This window comes from Lolium perenne, chromosome 4, assembly GCF_019359855.2.
Source record: "Lolium perenne isolate Kyuss_39 chromosome 4, Kyuss_2.0, whole genome shotgun sequence".
Taxonomy (NCBI): Eukaryota; Viridiplantae; Streptophyta; class Magnoliopsida; order Poales; family Poaceae; genus Lolium; species Lolium perenne.
The window spans coordinates 24,590,206-24,616,614 of record NC_067247.2 but is presented as its reverse complement, the minus strand read 5'-3'; the positions used below and the strand labels follow the sequence as shown (position 1 = coordinate 24,616,614).

Sequence of the window (26,409 nt, the reverse complement as noted above, 5' to 3'; positions counted from 1 at the left end):
CAACTTTAGATGATATTAGCGAGCTTTGTAAGAATTTTCTTTCTTTTAATATTTTTTTTCCTGACGCGAAGCTAGTCAGACGACACTGCTAAGTTTGGTTGCTTATTGGTTGAGTTGTTTTCCTGGGACGTCGAGCCTCCGATTTTTTTTAGCTAACAGCCTTAGTGCTGATTGTAATCATGTTATGGTGATTTAATAAAGCGTGCAAGTTTTTCAAAAAAAAAGAGAGAAGGTTGGGGGGAATTTTTTTTAGATGAGGTCGGGGGAATTGAGCACGAAACAAAATGGATTTGTGTTTTGGGGCTTGTGATGTTTACCACTCGTTATGCTGCTACAGAAGCCCAAAAGAAGGGGCCTGTGACGGCATGTTTGCTCGAAGGAATTGGGTAATAATCGCCCCCTTAGCTGTAGGCCCGGTTTACACGTTTGGCAGAAGAAATTGAGCCTTTGACAACCCGTTAGACCACAAAGGATGACACGTCACTAGCAAGTTGACTCAAAAAACGAGAAATCTTGTGACCTACGTGGCTGGCGGAAGAAGGAGACGGACTACGAGATGAACTAGGAAAACACACTGAATTCTACCTGCAATGTTCTGGAGGAGCTAGCACGGATTGGTGGGGCAAAAGAGAAAACACACCATGTTGAGGGGCAAATTAATCTACGTTTTCCAATTTAACACCCTAAAATAAAATGTATTCACCAATTTTTTCAAGTTTGGGGGGGAGGGGGGGGCGGTGGCCCCCTGACTTACACATAGCTACGCCCCCTGAATGTACTACTTGACGACTCCTATTCTCTGATCTTGACCACAACTTGTGGATTTTATTCAGAATGTGGGCACATTATTTTCCCATGAACTTGTGGGAAAAAATGTATAACCTATCAAAATGATCGTCTCAAAAAGTTACATCCGATTTTCAACTGCCTTTAGCCGTTCTCAAAATGATCGTCTCAAAAACCAACGATCTGCATCACGAGGTACCATGAAAATTAAGCAAGGTCTTGTATGCCCAGAATAGATCACATAGACCCCAGTCTGGCTGGCTGCACTGCTAGCTCCCGTTTGCATGGCTGGCTGCCTTGCTCAAGCTTGTGCCACCATGTTGCATGCGCTCCCGTTTGGGAAGTCTGAATAAATTTCGCCAAAGCTTTTTCTCTGCGTCCTTTGGATCCATCTCCATGGTGATGCCTGTTTGGATATGGTTCGTTTCATTTAATTCCTTGGCGTTCTTTTTTGTGTGTGTGATGTAGACATAGATATATATCGATCCATGCATGCACGATGTTTTCTCAAGTTTCAGCTACTCTTATTGTATTGCATGATCCACCAATTGCATAGTGCTATCTATTTATTTTCCATTTTCATGTGGATGAACCAATCGAGTCACTCGGTCTCTTTAGTTTGGCAAGCAACTAGTCTCACAATGTGACACAAAAATATTATATCCATTTAACTGTTAAAAAAAATCTTGTGAGCTGCATGGACTTCACAATGCACCATGCAATGCAACATATTGTGTGTGTGGACAGTCATGTACGTGTGTGGACCTGTAACCGCCATCTGACCGAGGTGCATGGCCCATTGGCCCCTATCCTCCCGGCCGGTCTGATATTGACCACTGTGGCTACACTGCTTGCCTTGATGGGGATTGTCACATTGCTCCACATTGGCCGTGCTAGGGTAGCTAAATTTTGGCGGAGCTTTCCTCTAGGTCATTTTGATCCATCCCCAATTATCCACGATACTACCTTGCATGACGCCAGCTGCTTGGATATGGTTCATCCGTTCTTGTTATATATATAGTTTTATGGTCTTTTCTTGTGATCGTCCCTACGAGAGAAGAGCCTAGTATTGGCGTTGTGTTTCGCCGACTGATGGTGTGTATCCAACAAACCACTAAGAAAGACGCCACTTGTAATAGTTATCAAGTGGTGTGCCCATTATTAGTGGCACATACCACTAGTAGTAAACACATTAGTGACGTGCCTATAATGGCACGCCATAGACAAAATTTACTAGTGGCACCCACCAGTAATATAAGAGCACGTCACTATGTGTAATTTTTGGCTGAAAAAAAAGACACAATAAATTTAATTATGATAGTCGTCGAAAGCACTCCAATCCAGCGGCGGGCTATCCGTGGTGTTTCTTTTTTGTGAGCGCATAGATATGTTTTCTCAAGATGACGCGGATTTTCTACCAAGGGTGGTAGCTGTGCATAGGGTAGCAACCGTTGGATAACAAGAGTTCTGAGTCTATTGAGGTGCAGATCAAAAACTCGGGAGCAATCTCATGTAACGGCCGTTTGCTTCTCGGTCCGTTCAAAAAGTTTAAAAGTACTACCACACCGTAACCGAATATAAAGTGTGGTTTTTATCTACTTTAGGCAAAGGAACGTCGGTGTGGGACGTTTCAAAACAGCCACGGATACCATACCGTGTGCACTTTGTCGATTTTTTCCTCTTTTCACAAAATTGTATCGGTACGGTGCAAAAAAAATCCTACCTAAGGTATAGCTGTTCCACCGCACTGGCAGCCATGCCGTTGTTAAGTTTTTCTTTTTGTATCTAATGGCATTTTTTCTGCCACGGTGTTTTGCAAGAATGGGCTATATCAGCGCGCCTATCGTTATTTTAGCTTAGATATATGTTGACAACCAAAGAGAAGTGGGGTTTGATGTCTGGTTCTTTTCAGACAGACGGGTGATTAATCGGCAACATGTGGACCTAGACCACGATCTGAAAAGGGATTTGCAAAATTTTCAGTTACCAGCATTTGAGCATGCATCGGCACATATTAGGCATTGAGTTAGAGAATGGTAGAATCGAACCAGCACGAATATCCAAAGAAAATCTCTCAATCTCTCCACGCTCAAAAAGAAAACAACACAGAAAAAGAGCGAGCAACCATAGGAACTCAGTAGAGCTTGCATAAAAAATGACGGTAGAGGACAAGAGAAATTCCAATTGTTTGTCTCAGCAAGCTAGGTAGATCGTGCTTCATATGGAGATTATCATAAAACGTAATCGAGCACATGGACAGGTGATGCCACGGGAGGCAGGCTACATCACTTGCTGTTGAACAAAAAACAGTGTCCACGAGCGATGCGATGAAGCCATTTGCTGTGACAGTGCGGCCACCTTCTACTCGCCGGTGCCGCCTCCATCCGGTCAATACGGGGCCGCACGGCCCGCTCGATGCAGGTGGAAACGGGTTATCCCCGCCACCGGCAGGTGCCCGTGCTCCCGTCTCGGCCCCTCCACTACCGCAGCAAGCTCTTGGTCAACTCCGCCGTCGCGCATTGAGCTCGTCCAGGTCCTCCCGTCTGGTAGAGCAGACCAGCTCCTCCCGTCTGGTACAACTCCTCCCGGCCGAGACAACCCTGGACGCGTCCAGATCAGAAAATTGCAGAAAATCAAGCCGTTAAGCAAGAATGGGCTTGTGCTTCAGAAACTTGAGACTGAAAATTCAACAATGCAAAATAAGGATTGACAGAGGATAAGTCGCCAAGGACATCAAACCATACTGATTTCCGGGATGGGCATCCACAGTCAACTAACAAAAAAATCAGAAGTATCTTTGGAACAAATCAAAACGCACATAATATGCAGATATGAAGAAATTCAGAAAACAGAGGCTGAGATGGCTGAGCCGGGTCTCCGATCGATCCACGGTAATCGCAACAAAACACACGGGAAAAACTTTCCCTTCATTTGAATCAACACGGGATCTAGATCCGGAGTTCGGGACCATGTAAACGAAAAATAAAATGGACCAGGTTCGAAGCAAAATCTAGATCGCAAAAAGGATATAAAGCAAATCCAGTTCAGAAAGTATAAACGCGGCCGACCTCACGCGCAGACCCAAGATTAGGCAACGAGCGGCCCTGCTCGAGGCCTCACCGGTCGTGCCAAGCTGCCCTGGTCGTCCAGCAACGGCAACACATCCTCGCGTGGGGATCTCTCGTAGCGGCGCTCGAGGGTAGGGCTGCACCTCCTGCTCCGGCAAGGCGGCGCCTACGGTGGTGGACCAAGACGACCTCACGCAATCCAGTTCTATGGCGTCAGCAGAACAAATCTGCCACCGCCTGAACGGAGCGCACTTGCGGACGGAGATGGGCGCGAGATGGAAGGCGGCAGCGAACAGGAGCTCCTCCATGCGAGCGTCAAACATGAGCTCTTCCATCCATCTTCCCTTGCGGAGGGCACAGACTAGGAAAAAGATCGGAGAAAAAGGGGAAAGTGAAGGTCAGAAAAAAAAGAAAGGGGAATGAATCACAAAAGCAAATCCACGCAAGAAAGAGAAAAATAGGACACGGGTGGGGGCTCGGTGGTGGTGGGATTCGCGGTGGGGGCGGCGTGGTGGTTTCCCGGGCAAGGAGGCCACAAGGAGGCAGGGTGGACCTCCCGCGGGGATGAGCTGCTGATCCCGCCGCGAGCCCTCATCCCATCTCCACGGTCTACGCCGCCTTGATTTCTCCCCGAACATGCTGCCGTGTGGAAGGAGGCGGTGCAGCGGCCAGCCGCCGGGGGGAAGGAGGTGAGCAGAGGTTGGGGAGAGAAAATGGTGGGGAAGGTCACGGTGGGGTTGGCGACAATGGAGAATGGCTACGGCAGGTGGGGAAGGTGGGTTGTGGATTAATGAGTGGATATGGTATTACCGGTGTGACGACGTTAGCTACTTTTGTTAATAATTTGTGCTCTCTGGATGCATTTTCATGCTCCCTATAGAAGATCTAATGGTTGGATGTATATGCATAGCTATCACCCATGGTAGCCCACTATTTTCCTACAAGTTATTACTCCAAATGCATGCCTGGATGAGTTACAATTAATGTTATATATTTATTGTACTGTATATATGATCCTCCAAATGCATAGTTCTATTTATTTATTTTCTATTTTCTTGTGAACGAACCGGTGAAGACACTCGTCTGTTTAGTTTGGCAATCAAGTAGACACAAAAAACTTGGGTTCCAACATGGTGATTCCGCTGGGAACACAGACCTGGATGTGTGGCTAAGGGAAAGAGCATTGGTATTGACAGTGATTCGTCAGCATTTGGAGCGAGCACAAATGACGATGAAAAAAAGCAGGCAGACAAAAAGTGGCTGGAGCGATCCTTCAACCTTGTTGGCGACATGGTTTACGTACGGCTACAACCTAACAACCATGGGCCCGTTTGGTAGCCTGGGCGCCTCTTGGCTCGCATCATATTTCGGGCCGTTTGGTTTTCTGGACGCAGTTGCGTTCTTGCACATCACGGGTTTTAAAGCACCCCTGGGACAGGCACCGGAGGAACGCCCGGTTTGACAGTTTCTCCGGGGCCAGGCCCTAGCGAGACGAAAATCGACAATATCGTTCGAGCGGGAGCTCTGCCTTGGCATGGCGGGAGAAGCCGAAATCCCAGCGGCGTTGCGCGGCAAAGGTAGGGGTAACCTCCCTCTCCGGTTACCCTCTCCATTAGCCCCCTTCCAAAATTTCCCTTCCCCCAAATTTCGCACCGGCGGCGGCGGCGATCCAGACCTGGCAGCGCGCATCTCCCTTCGGTCTCCGGCGTCAGACAAGGGTCCTCTTCTCCAGCCGCGGCGGAGCCTGCGCACATCTGCGGCGGCTTTCGGCCCTGTCATTCGTCCACCATGACGTCCACCATGACGGAGGTAAGTGGAAACTCCTCTGCTCTACTGTAGTGTTAGATTCATGTTGGTAGAACTAGCTGGGTTCGATAAGACCGTTCGTAATGCATAGATCTTGTTTGAGTAGACCGACCAGCTCCAGCTTGTGCATCACGCCGCAGCACTCATCATTTGCGAACAAGCCTGGATCCCGATGGTGCACAAGAGAGCAGTTAGGCATGCTGCTTTTTCTCGTGTGAATTACGGACCTATGTTACAACGAGATCAGGAGTGGATTGCCAACCTAAACAACATCTACAACTGCAACGACATAGAGGCCATCGATATGCTTCGGATGAGAAGAGCCCCTTTCTATGCAGTTGTGAAAACGTTCAGGCAAAGAGGACTGCTGCTGACTGATAGCATCCACACCTCTATCGAAGAACAAGTCGCAATGTTTCTTCATGTCGTCGGTCATAACCAAAGGTCCAGAGTCATCCATAACACATTCAGGCGATCCACGGAGACTATCTCTAGGTACTTCCAGCAGGTGTTGTACGCAATTGGGGAGCTCAGAGGTGAAATGATCAAGCCAGCATCAATGAACACACCAACCAAGATCAAGAACAGCTACAGGTGGTTCCCCTATTTCAGGGTGAGTACAAAATCATGTTCCTTCTACCTATCTGATGTGTGCTACCATGAGAAACATGATTGTGTTCTACTGTGAGAAACATGATTGTGTGCTAATATTTTTACAGGATTGCATTGGGGTTATTGATGGTACTCATGTCACTGCAAAGGTACCGAGATCAATGTTTGCAGTATTCCGCGGGAGGAAGCACTACACCAGCCAGAACGTTCTAGCAGCTGTGGATTTCGATATGAGGTTCACCTACGTGCTTGCTGGGTGGGAGGGTTCAGCTCACGATGCCACCATCCTGGCCGACAGCCTGTCAAGGCCTGATGGGTTGCAAATCCCTGTCGGTAAGTTCTACCTTGGAGATGCTGGATATGCATGCCGACCTGGAATTCTACCTCCCTTCAGGAAAACAAGGTACCACCTGAACGAGTTCTCTGCGAAGCACCGACCTCTGAATGCGAGAGAGTTGTTCAATCTCAGACACTCAAGCCTTAGAGTCACCATTGAGAGGGCTTTTGCTGCGTGGAAGAACAGGTTCAAGGTCCTTGACCAGAAACCATTCCACACGTTTGACACTCAGGTAAAGCTGGTCCTTGCTTGCTGCATTCTTCACAACTGGATCCTAGGTTGGGGCGAGGATGAGTCCTTCGAAGAGGTTGTCAGTTTTGATGAAGTGGAGACCGGCCATGGCGTGGAAGCAGGCGAAAATGATGCATGGAAGGTGAAGAGGCAAGAGTGGGCAGACGCAATGTGGGAAGCCAGCGGCAACACCATCATCTGAGAAGAAGTGAAGATATGAAGAAGAAGAAGAAGATGTGAAGAAGAAGAAGAAGAACCCCTATGATCCCCTGTTTCTCGAACCCTTTTCGATCCTCGTATGTTGAACGATCCCGTTATGATAAACTACAATTCGTAGTAGCTAGAGAGCATCGTGTTATGAACTACCATTCGTAGTAGCTAGGGATAATTTCGTGAACTGATTGTAACTATCATGAACTGTGATTTCTGTGTGATGGGAGGTGAGAGCATGGTAAGGTTACCCGTCGTAGAGAAGAGGTAACCGTAGACATGCCTGGATGGTACCAAACATGCCTAATATCATCTCCATCGAGATATGGGTTTGGCTGCAGGCAAACAAACAGAAAGTCCATTTTGGCCCTGCCGATGCAGCCCGGCCTAACAAACAACAGGTCAATTTCTGCCCGTGACTCGTTCTGGACGCGCAAGTGTGCTTGCATGGCTATGCCAGTGAGCCACGAATCAGCCCAGGCTACCAAACGCGCCCCATATGTACATGCCTCGGTGATGTAGCGAGTGTTGCAGAAGCTGAGACTCAAATATTTTGGGCCATACAAGATTGTTGCACGCGTCGTCTATATGTCGTATAAACTCCCGCTGCCTGAATCTTCAAAAATCCATCTAGTCATTCACGTTTCGCAGCTGAAGAAGGCGATTCATCCTACATACAATGTAAGTGCTCCTAAGGCAGAGCTTGAGAAGGTTTGGGTACATGTTCACTCAGTACCGTATTCTGTGAGACATTTCCTCGGCATTTGGGCAGTTGGTTCTCTCATTGGGACGACTGTTGATCTTGTTACACTCCATACCCGAGGTGTTGTGTGAGTTCTTGTTGGTATGCTTAATTCTAAAGTTCTGGACAAGCGGGTGGATGAGTCTGGGACATACGTTGGTGCGGCATGTGTCGTGAAACTCAAATCTTTTGACTTCTTCCGTTGCGATCGAGGCGGTAGACTTTGCACCTGATCTGGACTTTGTTCCTTATTTTTGGCGCCGTAAGGGTGAAGACCAGGATGACGAGGAAATGGGTAAGAGTAAAGTCTGTATTCAACCTTGAGCTTTTAGATGATGTTGGGATCAAACCCCTCTAGATCCCTGGAATCAGCACCCTGTGCTTACCGATCCGGATCAATCTAAACCTTGGGCCATTAAGACTAGTTTGGCTCACGGGAAATAATACCATCCCGGCCGGGACCATCCTCAACTCTCGCACATGTCATATTCATCTTTTTTTGTTGGGATATTTCTCTCTCTGTCTCTCAACTCCACTCCCAATAAAATTTCCCCTTTGCCGTTCTCACCTCAATCAGTAGCTAGCCTCCTGGAAGAAGAACGACGATCTCCCAAAAGAACCAAGACGAGCTCGTCGGCGGCAAGATCCCTGAAGTTCCTCTTCTAGCGCAGCACCGGCGGCGGGCGTTTAGCAGCGTTGCATGAGACTTCGTGTCGGCACCGCTCCTACGCGATAGCTCAGACTCGAAGGACTCCCTGTCTCTCGCCTCCTCCCGCTTCTCGCACTCGTCCAGTCGTCCTCCTCCAGCTCCGGCGGCGACCACGGTCACACGATGACCTTGTTTCTGTCAATCCCCACTTCTCTAGACTCTACCACCCCGGCCACAACGAAGCTCCCTGCTTCCGCCCCGTCCACCACCGGGACTCGAGCATTCGAGCGCAGCTACGTACAGGACACCCTTTGTGTGCAGGTTATGTGTTTGTGTTAGAGTATCTCCAGCCGCGTCCCCCAAAGCGGCTCCCAAAAGGATTTGGGCGCGCCGGAAAAAGTTTCGTTCCCAGCCGCGCGCCCCAAAAGCCTTTTCCGTCCAGCACGGCCTAATACGGCGTTCGACGCAGGGCCCGTCGCTGTTCCACATGACACTCTAGGCATGCCAAACACAACGGAATAAAACCTTTATTTCCGTGCACTTCTATTTATTTGGGGCGCGTTTGAGGAACGCGGCTGGGAAACGATGTCCGCCAAATGCGGCACGAACAAAACGCGTCCCCGAAGGAATCGATCCGACGCTATTCGAGAGACTATTTGAGAGACGCGGCTGGAGATGCTCTTGATGCCAATGGCATGGACGGTGTTGTTGGAGCAACATCACCTAGCCATATTTACTTCAAGTCTGACCCAGCAGCGCAAGGCGGAACTGAACCTCGACACGGCAGGTACTAAACATACAGCCAAGTCGTTTACTTCTTTTTCGGATTCTCGAATTGCATCTAATTTATGTAGAGTAGGGGTCTCTTTAGGTAGTCGGTCTGATGAGATTGTAGCTTCGGCTAATGTGTTGAGACAAATGGAGCTTGACCGTTTAACGGTTGCTTCAAATGGATCCACTGAGCCTGCCACCTCAACCATAGACGATGATGAAGATGAGGACATCCTAGATGGTCATCTTCTCTCGGCTATAGTTGGGAGTGTTACGGAGGTCGATTTAGAACACTCAGAGCTCAGTTCGGTTTATGATCTTGATGCTTCTGCTCGTGGTTCTAGATCGTCCGCTGGTAAGAGGTCTCGTAGATATGGCAAAAATACTAAATCTAAAATAGTCTCTCGATGAATGGCATGTTTCGGAATAGCAGAGGTCTTGGTGACTTGGCTAAACATTCTCACATTGCTGATGGTTGTAGAGACTATGATTTAGATTTTATCGCTATATCTGAGACGGGCAGGCGAAATTTCTCACAGAGTTTTCTCGACCGGATATCTGGCGGGATTAACTTTCAGTGGTTTTCTCGCCCGCCTCGTGGTAGATCTGGGGGTATTTTACTGGGCGTCCGTATAGACACCATGACAGTCTTAGCTAGTTCTGATGGCGAGTATCATATTAAACTCGATATTCAGAACAAAGCAGATGGTTTCATTTGGAGTCTGGTCGCTGTGTATGGTGCTGCCCAAGATGCCTTTAAGGCCGACTTTTTACGTGAGTTGGTAAATCTTGCAAAAGATAATCCGCACCCGATTTTAATCGGAGGGGATTTTAATTTGCTGAGATTCCCTCATGAGAAAAGCAAAGGCCTTTTTGATGGACATTGGTCTTTCTTGTTTAATGCTGTCATTGATAGCTTAGATTTAAGAGAGGTTTTCATGTCGGGTCGACAGTTTACTTGGGCCAACAGTTTACCTGAACCCACATACGAAAAACTAGATCGCGTGTTGATGGATACCGAATGGGAACAAAAATATCCTATGGTGTCCGTCCGTGCACTAGAACGTATCGAAAAACTGTCCGACCATGCTCCTATCCTATTAACCACCGGGAATCCTCGACCTGTTTGTAAGCGACCGTTCAAATTTGAACTTGGTTGGTTACATCGTGAGGGTTTTCATGAGATGGTTAAGACGGTTTGGGAAAGACCAGTCCGGGGTGGCTCGCCAATTTTGAGATGGAATAATAAGATGCGCGCTATGCGCAAGCATCTCTCTGGTTGGGCTGCTCATATGGCGGGTATTTTGAAAAAAGAGAAGGCTCGCTTGTCTAAAGAGATTGATGATCTTGAGGCCATCGCGGAAGTGAGACCGCTGTCTACGCAGGAGATTGATCTTAAGAATCAATCCAATGCACAAATGGCGAGTCTTCTTCGTGAAGAGGAACTCAAATGGTATCAAAGATCTAAAGCCCAATTCATTTTGGAAGGAGACTCGAATACGCGATATTTTCATGGTTTAGCCAATGGCAGACATCGGAAAAAGCGTATTCATTCTCTTGTACAAGAAGAAGGGGTGATTGAAGGCCACGAGCAGCTTAAATCGTACATTACTAATTATTACAAAGACCTGTTTGGTCCTCCGGAGGAAAGCTCTTTCTCTCTTAACGAGGACTTAACGGAAGATATACCCCAAGTTTCTATGGAAGAAAATGGCCTACTAACCGCACCTTATTCTGAGGATGAGGTTAAGAAGGCTATTTTCCAAATGGAATGCAACAAAGCACCGGGTCCAGATGGTTTTCCAGCAGAGTTTTATCAAACCTTTTGGGATACTATTAAATCGGATCTTCTAGATTTGTTCGGTGATCTTCACACAGGACAACTGGAATTATTTCGTCTAAATTTTGGTGAAGTAATTTTGTTACCGAAGGTTAATGAGGCAGAAAGGATTCAACAATATAGACCTATCTGCCTTTTAAACGTCAGTTTCAAGATTTTCACGAAAGTGGCCACCATTAGACTTAATACGGTTGCGGATCATGTCGTTCAACCTTCACAGACCGCTTTTATGCAAGGAAGGAATATCCTTGATGGAGTGGCAGTGTTGCATGAGACGGTACATGAGTTACATTCTAAGAAATTAAACGGGGTAATTTTAAAATTAGATTTCGAAAAGGCGTATGACAAGGTTAAGTGGTCTTTTCTGCAGCAGACACTTAGGATGAAAGGTTTTTCTCCTGAGTGGCGCGCTCTAATTTACGATTTTGTGTATGGAGGTAGTGTGGCTATCCGGGTTAATGATGACACCGGCCACTATTTTCAAACACGAAAGGGGTTACGCCAAGGGGATCCGTTATCACCGATGTTGTTTAACATTGTAGCGGATATGTTGGCAATACTCATAGAGCGAGCTAAGTCTGATGGCCAGATTGAAGGTGTGATCCCGCATTTGGTTGATGGGGGTTTATCTATCCTTCAATATGCCGACGATACAATTATTTTTATGGATCATGATCTCGAAAAAGCTCGCAATCTCAAATTAATTTTGACGGCGTTTGAGCAGCTATCGGGATTAAAAATCAATTTCCATAAAAGTGAGTTGTTCTGTTTCGGTGAGGCCCAAAACGATATGACTCTATATACAGAGTTGTTTGGTTGTGGGCAAGGCCAATTTCCCATTCGCTATTTGGGTATTCCGATTCATTATCGGAGACTAACAATTGCTGAATGGAAAATTGTGGAAGAAAGATTACAAAAACGCCTTAGTAGTTGGAAGGGTAAATTGCTGTCCCTCGGAGGGAGATTGGTTCTCATTAATTCAGTACTGACAAATATGGTACTGTATATGTTATCATTCTTCCTGCTGCCAAAAGGAATTCTGCATAAACTCGATTATTATCGATCCAGATTCTTTTGGCAAGGGGACAGCGAGAAAAAGAAATATCGACTGGTTAAGTGGAGTGTAGTCTGTAGTCCCAAAGATCAAGGTGGACTTGGAGTTCATGACCTAGAGGTTAAGAACTCAGCTCTGCTAGGTAAATGGCTTTTTAAGCTTCTTACTGAGGATGGGATTTGGCAAACTATTCTTCGTAGAAAGTACATTGGCTCGAAGGCGTTATCCCAAGTGGTTTGGAAACCCGGGGATTCCCACTTCTGGGCTGGTCTAATGGCGACTAAGAATGTTTTCTTTCGTCATGGTACTTTCTCTATTAAAAATGGAGAACAGATACGCTTCTGGGAAGATGTTTGGTTAGACAATGCTTCCTTGAGTGAGCAGTATCCTGCCTTGTATAGTATTGTCCGTCGCAAGGGTGATACCATTGCCACAGTAATGGCTACCTCACCACCTAATGTGACGTTTAGAAGGGTTTTGCTTGGACAAAGGCTTGTTGCATGGAATGATTTAATTCAACGGTTGGAAGATATTCAATTATCAACTGAACCGGATGAATTTAGATGGAATCTTCATGTAGATGGTACTTTTTCAGTCAAATCCTTGTACAATGCGATTCTCCATTCTGATATACCGGTTGATAATAACAAGAAAATCTGGAAGATGAAAATACCACTAAAAATAAAAATTTTCGGATGGTATCTTCGTCGCGGAGTTATTCTTACCAAAGATAATCTTGTCAAGCGGAATTGGCATGGAAGTACTAGGTGTGTTTTTTGTCAACAAGATGAAACTATTAAACACCTTTTTTTCCAATGCCATTTTGCGAGATCTATTTGGTCAGTCATCCAAGTTGCTTCTACCCTGTATCCCCCGACTAGTGTAGCCAATGTTTTTGGCAATTGGCTCCACGGTATCGATTCAAGGTTTAAGTTGCTTCTTAGGGTGGGGGCGCTAGCAGTTATCTGGGCACTCTGGCTAAGTAGAAATGACAAGATTTTTAATGATAAAAATTGTTCTTTGTTGCAGGTCATCTACAGATGTACAGGTATTCTCCGTTCGTGGTTACCTCTTCAGCGGATGGAGAACCGAGACCTATTTACGGAGGTCTGTACACGGTTGGAGGATACGGCGAGGGATACTTTTTCCCTACATGGGTGGCAGCATAGTCTACGGATTGCAGCACCACCCACACCTTAGGCGATTTATGATTCATCGTTCCGATATGTATTTCGCCTAGTTTTTTCTTTTACATTGTTGGTTACAGACTCTTTGAACAGCTGTGTGCATCCTGGTTATGCAGAGGCTGGATGTAATTGCTTTCCAAAAGTAATAAAGCATCCGTTATCGAAAAAAAGCAGCGCCGTGCACTCACCACTGCTTGCACAAAGGCATCGACTGCTAACGACCGTGCTACGAGATGGAGGTGCTCAATCACTACGGGAGAAACTTAATGTGCCGACGGCCAGCCCATGTGCCGACGGCCAAATGTCGGGGCCGTCGGCACAGAGGCCCTCGTCGACCGGCGACGGAGCTGACCGTCGGCGCACGGTCACCGTCGGCACACAGCTGTCTACACCGACGGTCACCGTCGGCGCAAACCGGACCGTCGGCACAGAAACTTGGCGCCCGAAGGTCACCGTCGGCACAGCCACGGCCGTCGGTACACGCGCAGACAGGCGGGCCCCGCCATTAGGCTGTCACGGCGCCGTCTCAGTGTGCCGACGGTAGCCCACGGCGCAACGGCGGCCGTCGGCACAGTGGACTGAAACTGGGTCCCCTTCTTCGGTGCCGACGGTCACCCACGGCACAAAAAAGGCCGTCGGCACAGCCAATTATGCACATTTTTTTGTTTTTCCATTTTTTTTGCACCAAAGAGATAATTATTAATCCCAATCATTTTTTTTGTTTATTTATTTCTCACTCCTATTTTGGCGAACCCCTTTGCGGGAAACCTATATATATGTATAAGGGCGGTATAGAACCCCTTCGCCAGAAATCGAACCTCGGAGGGGGTGAATGGCCCACACACGATACAAAATACTTAAGACCCACACACGATACAAAATACTTAAATAACTAGACTCACACAGATACCAAAGCGATTACAGAACTAGACCCACACACGAACTGAAACAGTTAAAGAACTACACCCACACAGAGGAAGCAAAACACTTAAAGAAACTACACCCACACACATGAACCAAAACACTTAAAGAACTAGACCCACACACAAACCAAAGCATTTAAAGAACACTGGGTCGACACATGACCCGCTAGACACACGGACTCGACACACACATATTAATCAGAGAAGTCGAAATCTTCATCCTCGCTGGGGTGTCCTTCGAAGCGGTGGTTGTGAGGTTCCACAACCACCGTTCATCATTCTCCCCCATGTCGACGCCTCTCCTTTGGCGTACTGCTTCAACCTCGGCCTTCCTCTGCCGCTTTCCCGCCCTCCTCTCTCTCTCCGTACGTGCGCTTCTCCTTCCGTAATGCGCGCGTTGCCTCGACGTCTCCGGGATGGTGTCTGCACCGCTGTGCCCTGAACTGCTCGTCCGGGTCGGTGGTATCAGTCCGCCGCTGGCCAGCCCGGTCCCGCCGCGCTTCACCCCAGTGAGCGAAGTAGTGGCTCGATGAGAGACTCGAGCTTCCGTCAGAGACGACCTCCGGGAAGTTCATTTTGTGGCGCGGCCGGCCAAACCTCCAAGCCGCAACGTCGTATGCGCGGGCAGCAGCCTCCTTCGTGTAGAAGGTGCCGAGCCACACACGCGTACCACCGGCGGTGATTTCAGCCGCGAAATGTTCCGCAGGCCGCAGGCGAACGCCGATGAAGCCCGTGTTGCTACGGCGACGAGGAGCCATCTCAGCGGCAGCTCAGCTCAGAGGATTTTGTGGTTCTATTGGATGAGAGAAGTGATGAAGGGAGAAATGTTGCTGGTGCTGTTAGTGGAGAAGCCATGGCTATATATAGGCCGACGAGGGGCTGAAACGGCGGGAAAACATGGCGGGAGAGAATGGGTGGGAAAGGGTGGGCGGGAAAAAAGGGCGGGAGAGAAGCAGCGGGAAAGGGTGGGCGGGAAAAAAGGGCGGGAGACAAGGAGCGGGAAAGGGTGGGCGGGAAAAAAGGGCGGGAGAGAAGCAGCGGGAAAAGGGTGGGCGGGAAAAAAAGGGCAGGAGAGATTCTGCATGTATAGGGGGGAACTCCCTCGGACGTGAACCGTAGAGAACCTTGGGATCATATGGGATGATACTTGTTTCCACATGTACCTATGACCTAAGCAAGCTCAAACGTAGGCATACGCCCACCGGGGGAACCCCGATGGGATGCAGTCAAAGGGGTAGACGGCGCGGTCAACAGAACTAGGGTTTCGTCAGAAATCGAGCATCGGACCTAGGGAATGGCCCCAAAAGTTGTGTGTGTCCACATGGCATGCACAAAAGTGATTTGAGATGGTTCTATATCCAATGCTACCCCATCCGGGTGTGCCCGGCTTCCCGGACATGGGGTTCCTACACTTAGGCAGATTCTGCATGTATAGGGGGGAACTCCTCGGAGCTGAACCGGAGAGAACCTTGGGATCATATGGTATGATCCTTGTTTCCACATGTACCTATGACCTAACCAAGCTCAAACGTAGGCATACGCCCACCGGGGAACCCCCGATGGGATGCGATCAAAGGGTAGACGGCGCGGTCAACGTAACTAGGGTTTCGTCGGAAATCGAGCATCGGACCTAGGGAATGGCCCCAAAAGTTGTGTGTGTCCACATGGCATGTACAAAAGTGATTTGAGATGGTTCTATATCCAATGCTACCCCTCCGGGTGTGCCGGCTTCCGGACATGGGGTTCCTACACTTAGGCCGGTCTGCATGTATAGGGGGAACTCCCTCGGAGGTGAACCGGAGAGAACCTTGGGATCATATGGGATGATCCTTGTTTCCACATGTACCTATGACCTAACCAAGCTCAAACGTAGGCATACGCCCACCGGGGAACCCCGATGGGATGCGATCAAAGGGGTAGACGGCGCGGTCAATGTAACTAGGGTTTCGTCGTAAATCGAGCATCGGACCTAGGGAATGGCCCCAAAAGTTGTGTGTGTCCACATGGCATGCACAAAAGTGATTTGAGATGGTTCTATATCCAATGCTATCCCCTCCGGGTGTGCCCGGCTTCCCGGACATGGGGTTCCTACACTTAGGCAGATTCTGCATGTATAGGGGGAACTCCCTCGGAGGTGAACCGGAGAGAACCTTGGGATCATATGGGATGATCCTTGTTTCCACATGTACCTATGACCTAACCAAGCTCAAACGTAGGCATACGCCCACCGGGGGAACCCCGTTGGGATGCGATCAAAGGGGTAGACGGCGCGGTCAACGAACTAGGGTTTCGTCGGAATCGAGCATCGGACCTAGGGAATGGCCCCAAAAGTTGTGTGTGTCCACATGGCATGCACAAAAGTGATTTGAGATGGTTCTATATCCAATGCTACCCCCTCCGGGTGTGCCCGGCTTCGGACATGGGGTTCCTACACTTAGGCGGTTCTCGCATGTATAGGGGGAACTCCCTCGGAGGTGAACCGGAGAGAACCTTGGGATCATATGGGATGATCCTTGTTTCCACATGTACCTATGACCTAACCAAGCTCAAACGTAGGCATACGCCCACCGGGGAACCCCGATGGGATGCGATCAAAGGGGTAGACGGCGCGGTCAACGTAACTAGGGTTTCGTCGTAAATTGAGCATCGGACCTAGGGAATGGCCCCAAAAGTTGTGTGTGTCCACATGGCATGCACAAAAGTGATTTGAGATGGTTCTATATCCAATGCTACCCCCTCCGGGTGTGCCCGGCTTCCCGGACATGGGGTTCCTACACTTAGGCGGTCTGCATGTATAGGGGAACTCCCTCGGAGGTGAACCGGAGAACCTTGGGATCATATGGGATGATCCTTGTTTCCACATGTACCTATGACCTAACCAAGCTCAAACGTAGGCATACGCCCACCGGGGGAACCCCGATGGGATGCAGTCAAAGGGGTAGACGGCGCGGTCAACAGAACTAGGGTTTCGTCAGAAATCGAGCATCGGACCTGGGGAATGGCCCCAAAAGTTGTGTGTGTCCACATGGCATGCACAAAAGTGATTTGAGATGGTTCTATATCCAATGCTACCCTCACGGGTGTGCCCGCTTCCGCACATGGGGGTCCTACACTTAGGCAGATTCTGCATGTATAGGGGGGAACTCCCTCGGAGGTGAACCGGAGAGAACCTTGGGATCATATGGGATGATCCTTGTTTCCACATGTACCTATGACCTATCCAAGCTCAAACGTAGGCATACGCCCACCGGGGGAACCCCGATGGGATGCAGTCAAAGGGGTAGACGGCGCGGTCAACAAAACTAGGGTTTCGTCAGAAATTGAGCATCGGACCTAGGGAATGGCCCCAAAAGTTGTGTGTGTCCACATGGCATGCACAAAAGTGATTTGAGATGGTTCTATATCCAATGCTACCCCCTCCGGGTGTGCCCGGCTTCCCGGACATGGGGTTCCTACACTTAGGCAGATTCTGCATGTATAGGGGGGAACTCCCTCGGAGGTGAACCGGAGAGAACCTTGGGATCATATGGGATGATCCTTGTTTCCACATGTACCTATGACCTAACCAAGCTCAAACGTAGGCATACGCCCACCGGGGGAACCCCGATGGGATGCAGTCAAAGGGGTAGACGGCGCGGTCAACGTAACTAGGGTTTCGTCAGAAATCGAGCATCGGACCTAGGGAATGGCCCCAAAAGTTGTGTGTGTCCACATGGCATGCACAAAAGTGATTTGAGATGGTTCTATATCCAATGCTACCCCCTCCGGGTGTGCCCGGCTTCCCGGGCATGGGGTTCCTACACTTAGGCAGATTCTGCTTGTATAGGGGGGAACTCCCTCGGAGGTGAACCGGAGAGAACCTTGGGATCATATGGGATGATCCTTGTTTCCACATGTACCTATGACCTAACCAAGCTCAAACGTAGGCATACGCCCACCGGGGGAACCCCGGTGGGATGCAGTCAAAGGGGAAGACGGCGCGGTCAACAGAACTAGGGTTTCGTCAGAAATCGAGCATCGGACCTAGGGAATGGCCCCAAAAGTTGTGTGTGTCCACATGGCATGCACAAAAGTGATTTTAGATGGTTCTATATCCAATGCTACCCCCTCCGGGTGTGCCCGGCTTCCCGGACATGGGGTTCCTACACTTAGGCGGTCTCGCATGTATAGGGGGAACTCCCTGAGGTGAACCGGAGAGAACCTTGGGATCATATGGGATGATCCTTGTTTCCACATGTACCTATGACCTAACCAAGCTCAAACGTAGGCATACGCCCACCGGGGAACCCCGATGGGATGCGATCAAAGGGGTAGACGGCGCGGTCAACGTAACTAGGGTTTCGTCGGAAATCGAGCATCGGACACTGGGAATGGCCCCAAAAGTTGTGTGTGTCCACATGGCATGCACAAAAGTGATTTGAGATGGTTCTATATCCAATGCTACCCCCTCCGGGTGTGCCCGGCTTCCGGACATGGGGTTCCTACACTTAGGCGGTCTCGCATGTATAGGGGGAACTCCCTGAGGTGAACCGGAGAGAACCTTGGGATCATATTGGATGATCCTTGTTTCCACATGTACCTATGACCTAACCAAGCTCAAACGTAGGCATACGCCCACCGGGGAACCCCGATGGGATGCGATCAAAGGGGTAGACGGCGCGGTCAACGGAACTAGGGTTTCGTCAGAAATCGAGCATCGGACCTAGGGAATGGCCCCAAAAGTTGTGTGTGTCCACATGGCATGCACAAAAGTGATTTGAGATGGTTCTATATCCAATGCTACCCCCTCCAGGTGTGCCCGGCTTCCCGGACATGGGGTTCCTACACTTAGGCAGATTCTGCATGTATAGGGGGGAACTCCCTCGGAGGTGAACCGGAGAGAACCTTGGGATCATATGGGATGATCCTTGTTTCCACATGTACCTATGACCTAACCAAGCTCAAACGTAGGCATACGCCCACCGGGGAACCCGATGGGATGCGATCAAAGGGGTAGACGGCGCGGTCAACGAGAACTAGGGTTTCGTCGTAAATCGAGCATCGACCTAGGGAATGGCCCCAAAAGTTGTGTGTGTCCACATGGCATGCACAAAAGTGATTTGTGATGTTTCTTTATCCAATGCTACCCCCTCCGGGTGTGCCCGGCTTCCCGGACATGGGGTTCCTACACTTAGGCAGATTCTGCATGTATAGGGGGGAACTCCCTCGGAGGTGAACCAGAGAGAACCTTGGGATCATATGGGATGTTCCTTGTTTCCACATGTACCTATGACCTAACCAAGCTCAAACGTAGGCATACGCCCACCGGGGGAACCCCGATGGGATGCAGTCAAAGGGGTAGATGGCGCGGTCAACAGAACTAGGGTTTCGTCAGAAATCGAGCATCGGACCTAGGGAATGGCCCCAAAAGTTGTGTGTGTCCACATGGCATGCACAAAAGTGATTTGAGATGGTTCTATATCCAATGCTACCCTCCGGGTGTGCCCGGCTTCCCGGACATGGGGTTCCTACACTTAGGCAGGTTACGCATGTATAGGGGGAACTCCTCGGAGGTGAACCTTAGAGAACATTGGGATCATATGGGATGATCCTTGTTTCCACATGTACCTATGACCTAACCAAGCTCAAACGTAGGCATACGCCCACCGGGGAACCCCGATGGGATGCGATCAAAGGGGTAGACGGCGCGGTCACCGTAACTAGGGTTTCGTCAGAAATCGAGCATCGGACCTAGGGAATGGCCCCAAAAGTTGTGTGTGTCCACATGGCATGCACAAAAGTGATTTGAGATGGTTCTATATCCAATGCTACCCCCTCCGGGTGTGCCCGGCTTCCCGGACATGGGGTTCCTACACTTAGGCAGATTCTGCATGTATAGGGGGGAACTCCCTCGGAGGTGAACCGGAGAGAACCTTGGGATCATATGGGATGATCCTTGTTTCCACATGTACCTATGACCTAACCAAGCTCAAACGTAGGCATACGCCCACCGGGGAACCCCGATGGGATGCAGTCAAAGGGGTAGACGGCGCGGTCAACAGAACTAGGGTTTCGTCAGAAATCGAGCATCGGACCTAGGGAATGGCCCCAAAAGTTGTGTGTGTCCACATGGCATGCACAAAAGTGATTTGAGATGGTTCTATATCCAATGCTACCCCCTCCGGGTGTGCCCGGCTTCCCGGACATGGGGTTCCTACACTTAGGTAGATTCTGCATGTATAGGGGGGAACTCCCTCGGAGGTGAACTGGAGAGAACCTTGGGATCATATGGGATGATCCTTGTTTCCACATGTACCTATGACCTAACCAAGCTCAAACGTAGGCATACGCCCACCGGGGGAACCCCGATGGGATGCAGTCAAAGGGGTAGACGGCGCGGTCAACAGAACTAGGGTTTCGTCAGAAATCGAGCATCGGACCTAGGGAATGGCCCCAAAAGTTGTGTGTGTCCACATGGCATGCACAAAAGTGATTTGAGATGGTTTTATCTCGATGTTGGGATTTATCATTATTCCATGAATGAAATGCATAGTTGCCCCCTTGATTAAGTAGGGCACCCCCTCAAACACCAAGATGGGGCAAAAGTGGGGATGTTCTAAGGCATTCTTTTTTCTCAGCATTATTGTAGCAACATCAGTCATGCCAGAACAAAAGATCAAAAAAAATAATTAAAAAAAAAAGTGTGCCGACGGTCACCGTCGGCACAACCTGGCCGTCGGCACACAAACCCACTTAAGTGGGGGTCAACGCGGGCTGCCTCTCCCAGATCGACGCCCTGCCCACGCCCCACGCCCTGCCCCCCCGCGCGCGCCGCCGCTACCCCGCGCCGCCGCCGTCCTCCCGGCCGCCGCGTCCCCCCGCACCCTCCCCGGCCCGCGCCCACGCTAGCCCCCAGCGCCACCGCCGTCCTCCCGGCCGCCGCCGCTTCTGCCGCCGCGCCGCCGCCGTCCCAGCAGCCCGCCGGTGCACGCACCGCCGCCGTCCCCCGCAGCCCGGGTGCCGCCGCCGCGCCGTCCCGCAGCCCGCTGGTGCGCCGCCGTCCCCCCGCAGCAACCCGGTGCCGGCCATGGTAAGGTTTTTTTTTTCTTTTTAGTATTTGCAATTAGCTAGGTAATTGTAAATTGTAAATTTGCAAATTGAAATAGAATTGAAATAGAATTGTAATTGTAAATTTGCAAATTGAAATAGAATTTGCAAATTGAAATTGAAATGAAGTAAAGAATTTGGAAATTGAAATTGAAATTTTAATGTAAATTGAAATGAAAATGAAGGAATAGAAATGGAAATTGAAATTTGCATTGACAAATTTTTATTATTTTAACTAGGTCCAGTAGTGAGCATCCCGCGTGACGATCCCGGATCTTGCGGCGCATCTCTACGGCCGTCGACATCGCCGGTTGTTCGACTACTTCCTCTACAGCCGAGGGTGAGCTGAATTGCCGACTCCCCCTCCGCATTTTTTATGTCATTAGATTTCATTTCTCCGTCAAGTCACGTAACCTAGGTGTCAATTCCCGTCCGCAAGCGTTACGCGGATAAATATGCATTAGTGGTCAGCATATTTTGAACCGTAACGCTTGTGGCATTCTGAGACGATCGCGGACCCGTAGTTGGGCACGTTTTCCATGTTGCTCGGGTGCGAGACAGGATTTCGTCAGCGCCTCCCTGTTGTTCTCCGGATGCACATCCTCTCGGCTTTTTGCCGAGACGTGTATCGGGAGAGCAGCGCGGAGGTCTTGCCGAAATCTGTCTCGCACCCGAGCAGAACGTGGAGAACGTACTCAACTACGGGTCCGGGGCTGCTAGGAGCCCACCTAGTAGAGATGTAGGTTGATGCACGCGTTTTCGCCGGTAGAAAAGTAAAAATATGATGCATTCAATTTCATGCTACTATTTGTTGTTTGTCACGCAATAAAGCAGGATGGCTGATAATGAGTGGATGTACAGTGGCCGTGTTAGTTCGACTCAAGTGACAGATGAATGGAAATGGAAGACCGATTTGTTAGTGAAGGAGTTAGCTCGTGGTTTGAAGGGGATTGTTCGTCCCCGTTGCCCTTGCAATGTCTGCAGGAGGCGTCATCCTAAGGATATTCTAGAGATGACTAAACACCTTTGGTGGAATGGGTATATGCGTGACTATGACCCGCCGGTCGACTTTTCTCGGCACGAACGTGATAGAGGTGAGGTGATGCGGCAGCGGATCGATGGCAATGAGAACGATGGCATCTTAAACTTGCTAGATGATCTTCGGGATGCTGACATGCCGAGTTACCATGGGACGAACAGTCTGAACCGGAGGAACCGCCTGAACCGGAGGGACCGCCACAACCGGAGGAACTTCCAGAGGAGGAACCTGAGCCAACCGCGAGGGCCTTCATTGATATGATGGCCTCAGCTAGGAGGCCTCTATACCCGGGTGCAAAAATGTCTCAACTTGATGGCATCACGCAGTTGCTAGCCGACAAGTGCATGTTTGAGAGTACTCGAGCATCCTTTGAAAAGACTCTGAGCACAGTAGGTAACATGTTGCCTGAAGGTCATTGCTTGCCCAAGACCATGTACGAAACGAAGAAAATCTTGAAAGCATAGAAAATGGATTATGTAACATATGATGTCTGTCCAAAACTTTGCCTTTTGTTTTGGAAAGACTATGCGGATGACAAGTACTGTGCCAAGTGTGGTCACTCTAGGTATCATGAGGTAGATGTAGGCAATGGTCAGAAGAGGCAGACAAAAGTAGCCATAAAGATTCTTCGTTATCTCCCATTCATCAAAAGAATCCAGCGGCTTTACATGTTCGAGGAGACTGCCAAGCAGATGACATGGCATAAGACCGGGATAAGATTGCAAGACGAGAAGAAACGGGTACCCATGGTACATCCATCTGATGGTCAATCATGGAAGCGCTTCGATGAAAAGCACCCAAATGAGGCAAGTGAGGCTCGGAATGTTAGAATTGCGATAGCAACCGATGGATTCAACCCATATGGTATGTCGACTGCCGCGTACAGCTGCTGGCCCGTGTTTGTTATTCCGCTCAATCTCCCTCCCGGAGTCGTAATGCAAAGGAAGAACATATTCTTGTCGATGATCCTTCCAGGGCCTGAATATCCAGGGAAGAAATTGAGTGTCTTAATGCAACCACCTGTGGATGATTTGCACCACTCGTGGCATCACGGTACATTGACATACGACCGAGCATCAAAGGGAAACTTCATCATGAAAGTTTGGTTCCACTATTCGATGCATGACCTACCCGGGTACGCCCTATTCTGTGGGCATAGTATAGCTGGTAAGTTTCCATGCCCAGTGTGCAGGCACGAACTAGAATTCAGGCACCTAAAAGCTGGACACAAATATGTTGCCTTTGACAAACACCGCAAGTTCCTCAGTCCAGGGCATCGGTTTAGATCTGACAAGAAAAACTTCACGAAAGGCATAGTTGTGCTTGAACATAAAGAAATACCAAAGTTCAATGGTGCAACTGTTGATGCTGAGCTACGTGCTCTCCAGCCTAGTAAGGAACCCGACCACCAATTTGAGGGATATGGTAAAACGCACAACTGGACTCACATAGCAGGCATAACAGAGCTCGAGTATTACAAGGACCTTGAACTTCCCCATAATATCGATATGATGCACACCGAAAAGAATTGTGGGGAGGCATTCCTTAACACCTGCTGCAACATACCAGGCAAGTCAAGGGATAATGTTTCAGCTAGAGTCGATATTGAGGAGATATGTGACAGGGTGGCTCTACACATGCAACCTCCTGAGGGCAATCGAAAAGGTTGGTTAAAGCCGCATGCCAAGTACTATCTTGATAGCGCCGACAAGAAGGAGGCATTTACGTGGCTCAAATATGACGTGATGTTCCCTGATGGTTATTGTTCGAATATGAGTAAGGGAGTCAATCTTGCTACAGGAAAAATAAACGGGCTCAAGAGTCACGACTATCATATATGGATTGAGCGGCTGATGCCGGTGATGCTTCGAGGGTATCTCCCCGATCATGTCTGGCGAGTGGTTGCGGAGGTGAGCCATTTTTTCCGCACGGTCTGTGCTAAGCAGATATGTACCGAGGTGATTGAGAAGCTGCAGCAGCAAGTGCCGGACATGCTATGCAAGTTAGAGATGATATTCCCCCCATGCTTCTTCACTCCGATGTTACATCTCATCGTGCATCTCGCCAACGAGGCACTCTTGGGGGGACCGGTGCAGTATCGTTGGCAGTTTTGTATTGAGAGGGAGTTCAAATATATTCGGTACAAATGTGGAAACAAAAATAAGATTGAAGCATGCATAGATGAGGCAACTCTCCTCCATGAGATGGCAGACGCCACGACAATGTACTATGCCAATGATGTGCCCACTAAGCATAACCCGGTCGCTCGGTACAATTCCGATGAGCCCAACCGTGACCCAAAGCTCTTGCTCTTCAAATATCCCGGTGGCAAGGCCGGTGCCTCAAAAGTGGAGAACATTTCGCCAGAAGAGAAGGATTGCATAATGCTTTACGTGCTTATGAACATGGAGGAAGTGGTCGATTTCATGAGGTAAAATGATGAACCAATTACTTTGCAACCAGTAACTTGGTTTTGGTCTAATACGTATTTTCTCCTTTCAGCCAATTCCATGATGAAATGTGGTCAGGAAGAAATGGTCCCACTCCCACGCAGTGGTACACTCTTCTGAAAGAGGGTGCCCCGCCTTAAATAAAAGCTTCGTGAACTGGTTCCATGAAAAAGTAATTTCTCAAATGTTCCTCTTACTTTGCAATCCGTGACTTGTCTTATTACACGTAACTAATGCACAAAATAATCTGAACTGAACTTGTAGGGAGCTGATCCCAACGTTGAGATGACAGATGAGTTGAGATGCGTTTCCCAGGGTTTTAACCGTAGAGTCCATACGCATGAGAAGTATGATGTAAATGGGTATCGCTTCCATACGGAGTTTCACCAGAAGAACCGGCCTAATGCAAAAACAATAAATACTGGGGTCTACACCCGCGGAGCCGATGATCTTGATTACTATGGAAGGTTACAAAAGGTATACGAGTTGACGTTCAACAACGCAAACATAGAACTCAAGCTCTTTGTGTTCAAATGCCACTGGTTTGACCCACACGGTGGAATGAGAAGCACCCCTTCCATTGGTTTGGTTGAAGTTAGGCCTACAACCACCTACAGCGGATCCGACGTCTATGTTGTGGCTCACCAAACCAAGCAAGTTTATTATTTGTCCTACCCATGTCAGAATGAGGAACTCATGGGCTGGGAAGTCGTGTTCCAGGTATCGCCACATGGTAAGCTACCCATCCCCTCCGAGGACGATTACAACAACATTGACCCGGTAACATATGAGGGAATTTTCTATCAAGAGGAAGAGCAGTTCGGGGCTCTTCAAATAGACATAGGTCTTCAGGATCTCCACAACGATGTACAAATGCGTGGTGAGACCGTGGTGGACCTGAAGGACATAGCTATGCTCACCAAGCGCCATGCGAACAAAGACAACATTGTCGAGACTCAACCGGAACCCAATGCCGACCATGAATACTCATATGATACTGATTTTGATAGTGAGGCTGAGAACCCAATGCCTAGAGATGAGAGTGGTGATGAATGGTGAGGGTCTTTTATGCTTAGTACCTACATTATCATTATGCTTAATACATACATTTGTCATTATGCTTAGTACCTACATTATCATTATGCTTAATACATACATTTGTCATTATGCTTAATACCTACATTTTTCATTATGCTTAGTACCTATATTTGTCATTATGCTTATTAATTTTCAACATGCTTATTAATTATTTTCTCTTTTATTATGCAGGTAATTGCCCAATATGAGCGGATGGAAGGCATCATCGAGCTCCTTGCTTGATCAGATGCATCAGCGGAAGCCAGGGCCGGGTGCTTCCAGACGGAGTGGAAGACCCATTGTTCCCACCCGGCGTTACGAAGACGCAGACGGAGGACAGGGAGGACGAGGGGGAGGACGAGCTGGAGGACGAGGGGGAGGACGAGCTGGAGGACGAGGGGGAGGACGAGCTGGAGGACGAGGGGGAATGCACAGCTCCTTCTAGCCGACATTCCCTCCGCCCGGCTCGATGGCTTCACAGTCTATGGACGAGGAGGAGGACACTAGGGAGGAGGAGGAGGACACTAGGGAGGAGGAGGAG

The 26,409-nt window shown here is 49.0% G+C and overlaps 1 protein-coding gene and 1 long non-coding RNA gene across 2 annotated transcripts; one reads left to right on the top strand and one right to left on the bottom strand.

Annotated features, from left to right (window-relative positions):
• Nucleotides 1-2,913: 2,913 nt before the first annotated feature.
• LOC127291936 (uncharacterized) lies at nt 2,914-4,680 on the bottom strand. Its single transcript, XR_007844839.1, has 2 exons — nt 3,855-4,680; nt 2,914-3,386 (listed from the first exon to the last, which is right to left on the bottom strand). It is a non-coding gene; the product is annotated as an uncharacterized lncRNA (long non-coding RNA).
• Nucleotides 4,681-5,832: 1,152 nt separating this feature from the next.
• On the top strand, nt 5,833-7,042 carry LOC127346624 (protein ALP1-like). Its single transcript, XM_051372906.1, has 2 exons — nt 5,833-6,273; nt 6,380-7,042. Exons 1-2 carry the CDS (start codon nt 5,833-5,835, stop codon nt 7,040-7,042), a joined length of 1,104 nt encoding a protein of 367 aa, XP_051228866.1.
• The last annotated feature ends 19,367 nt before the right edge of the window (nt 7,043-26,409 follow it).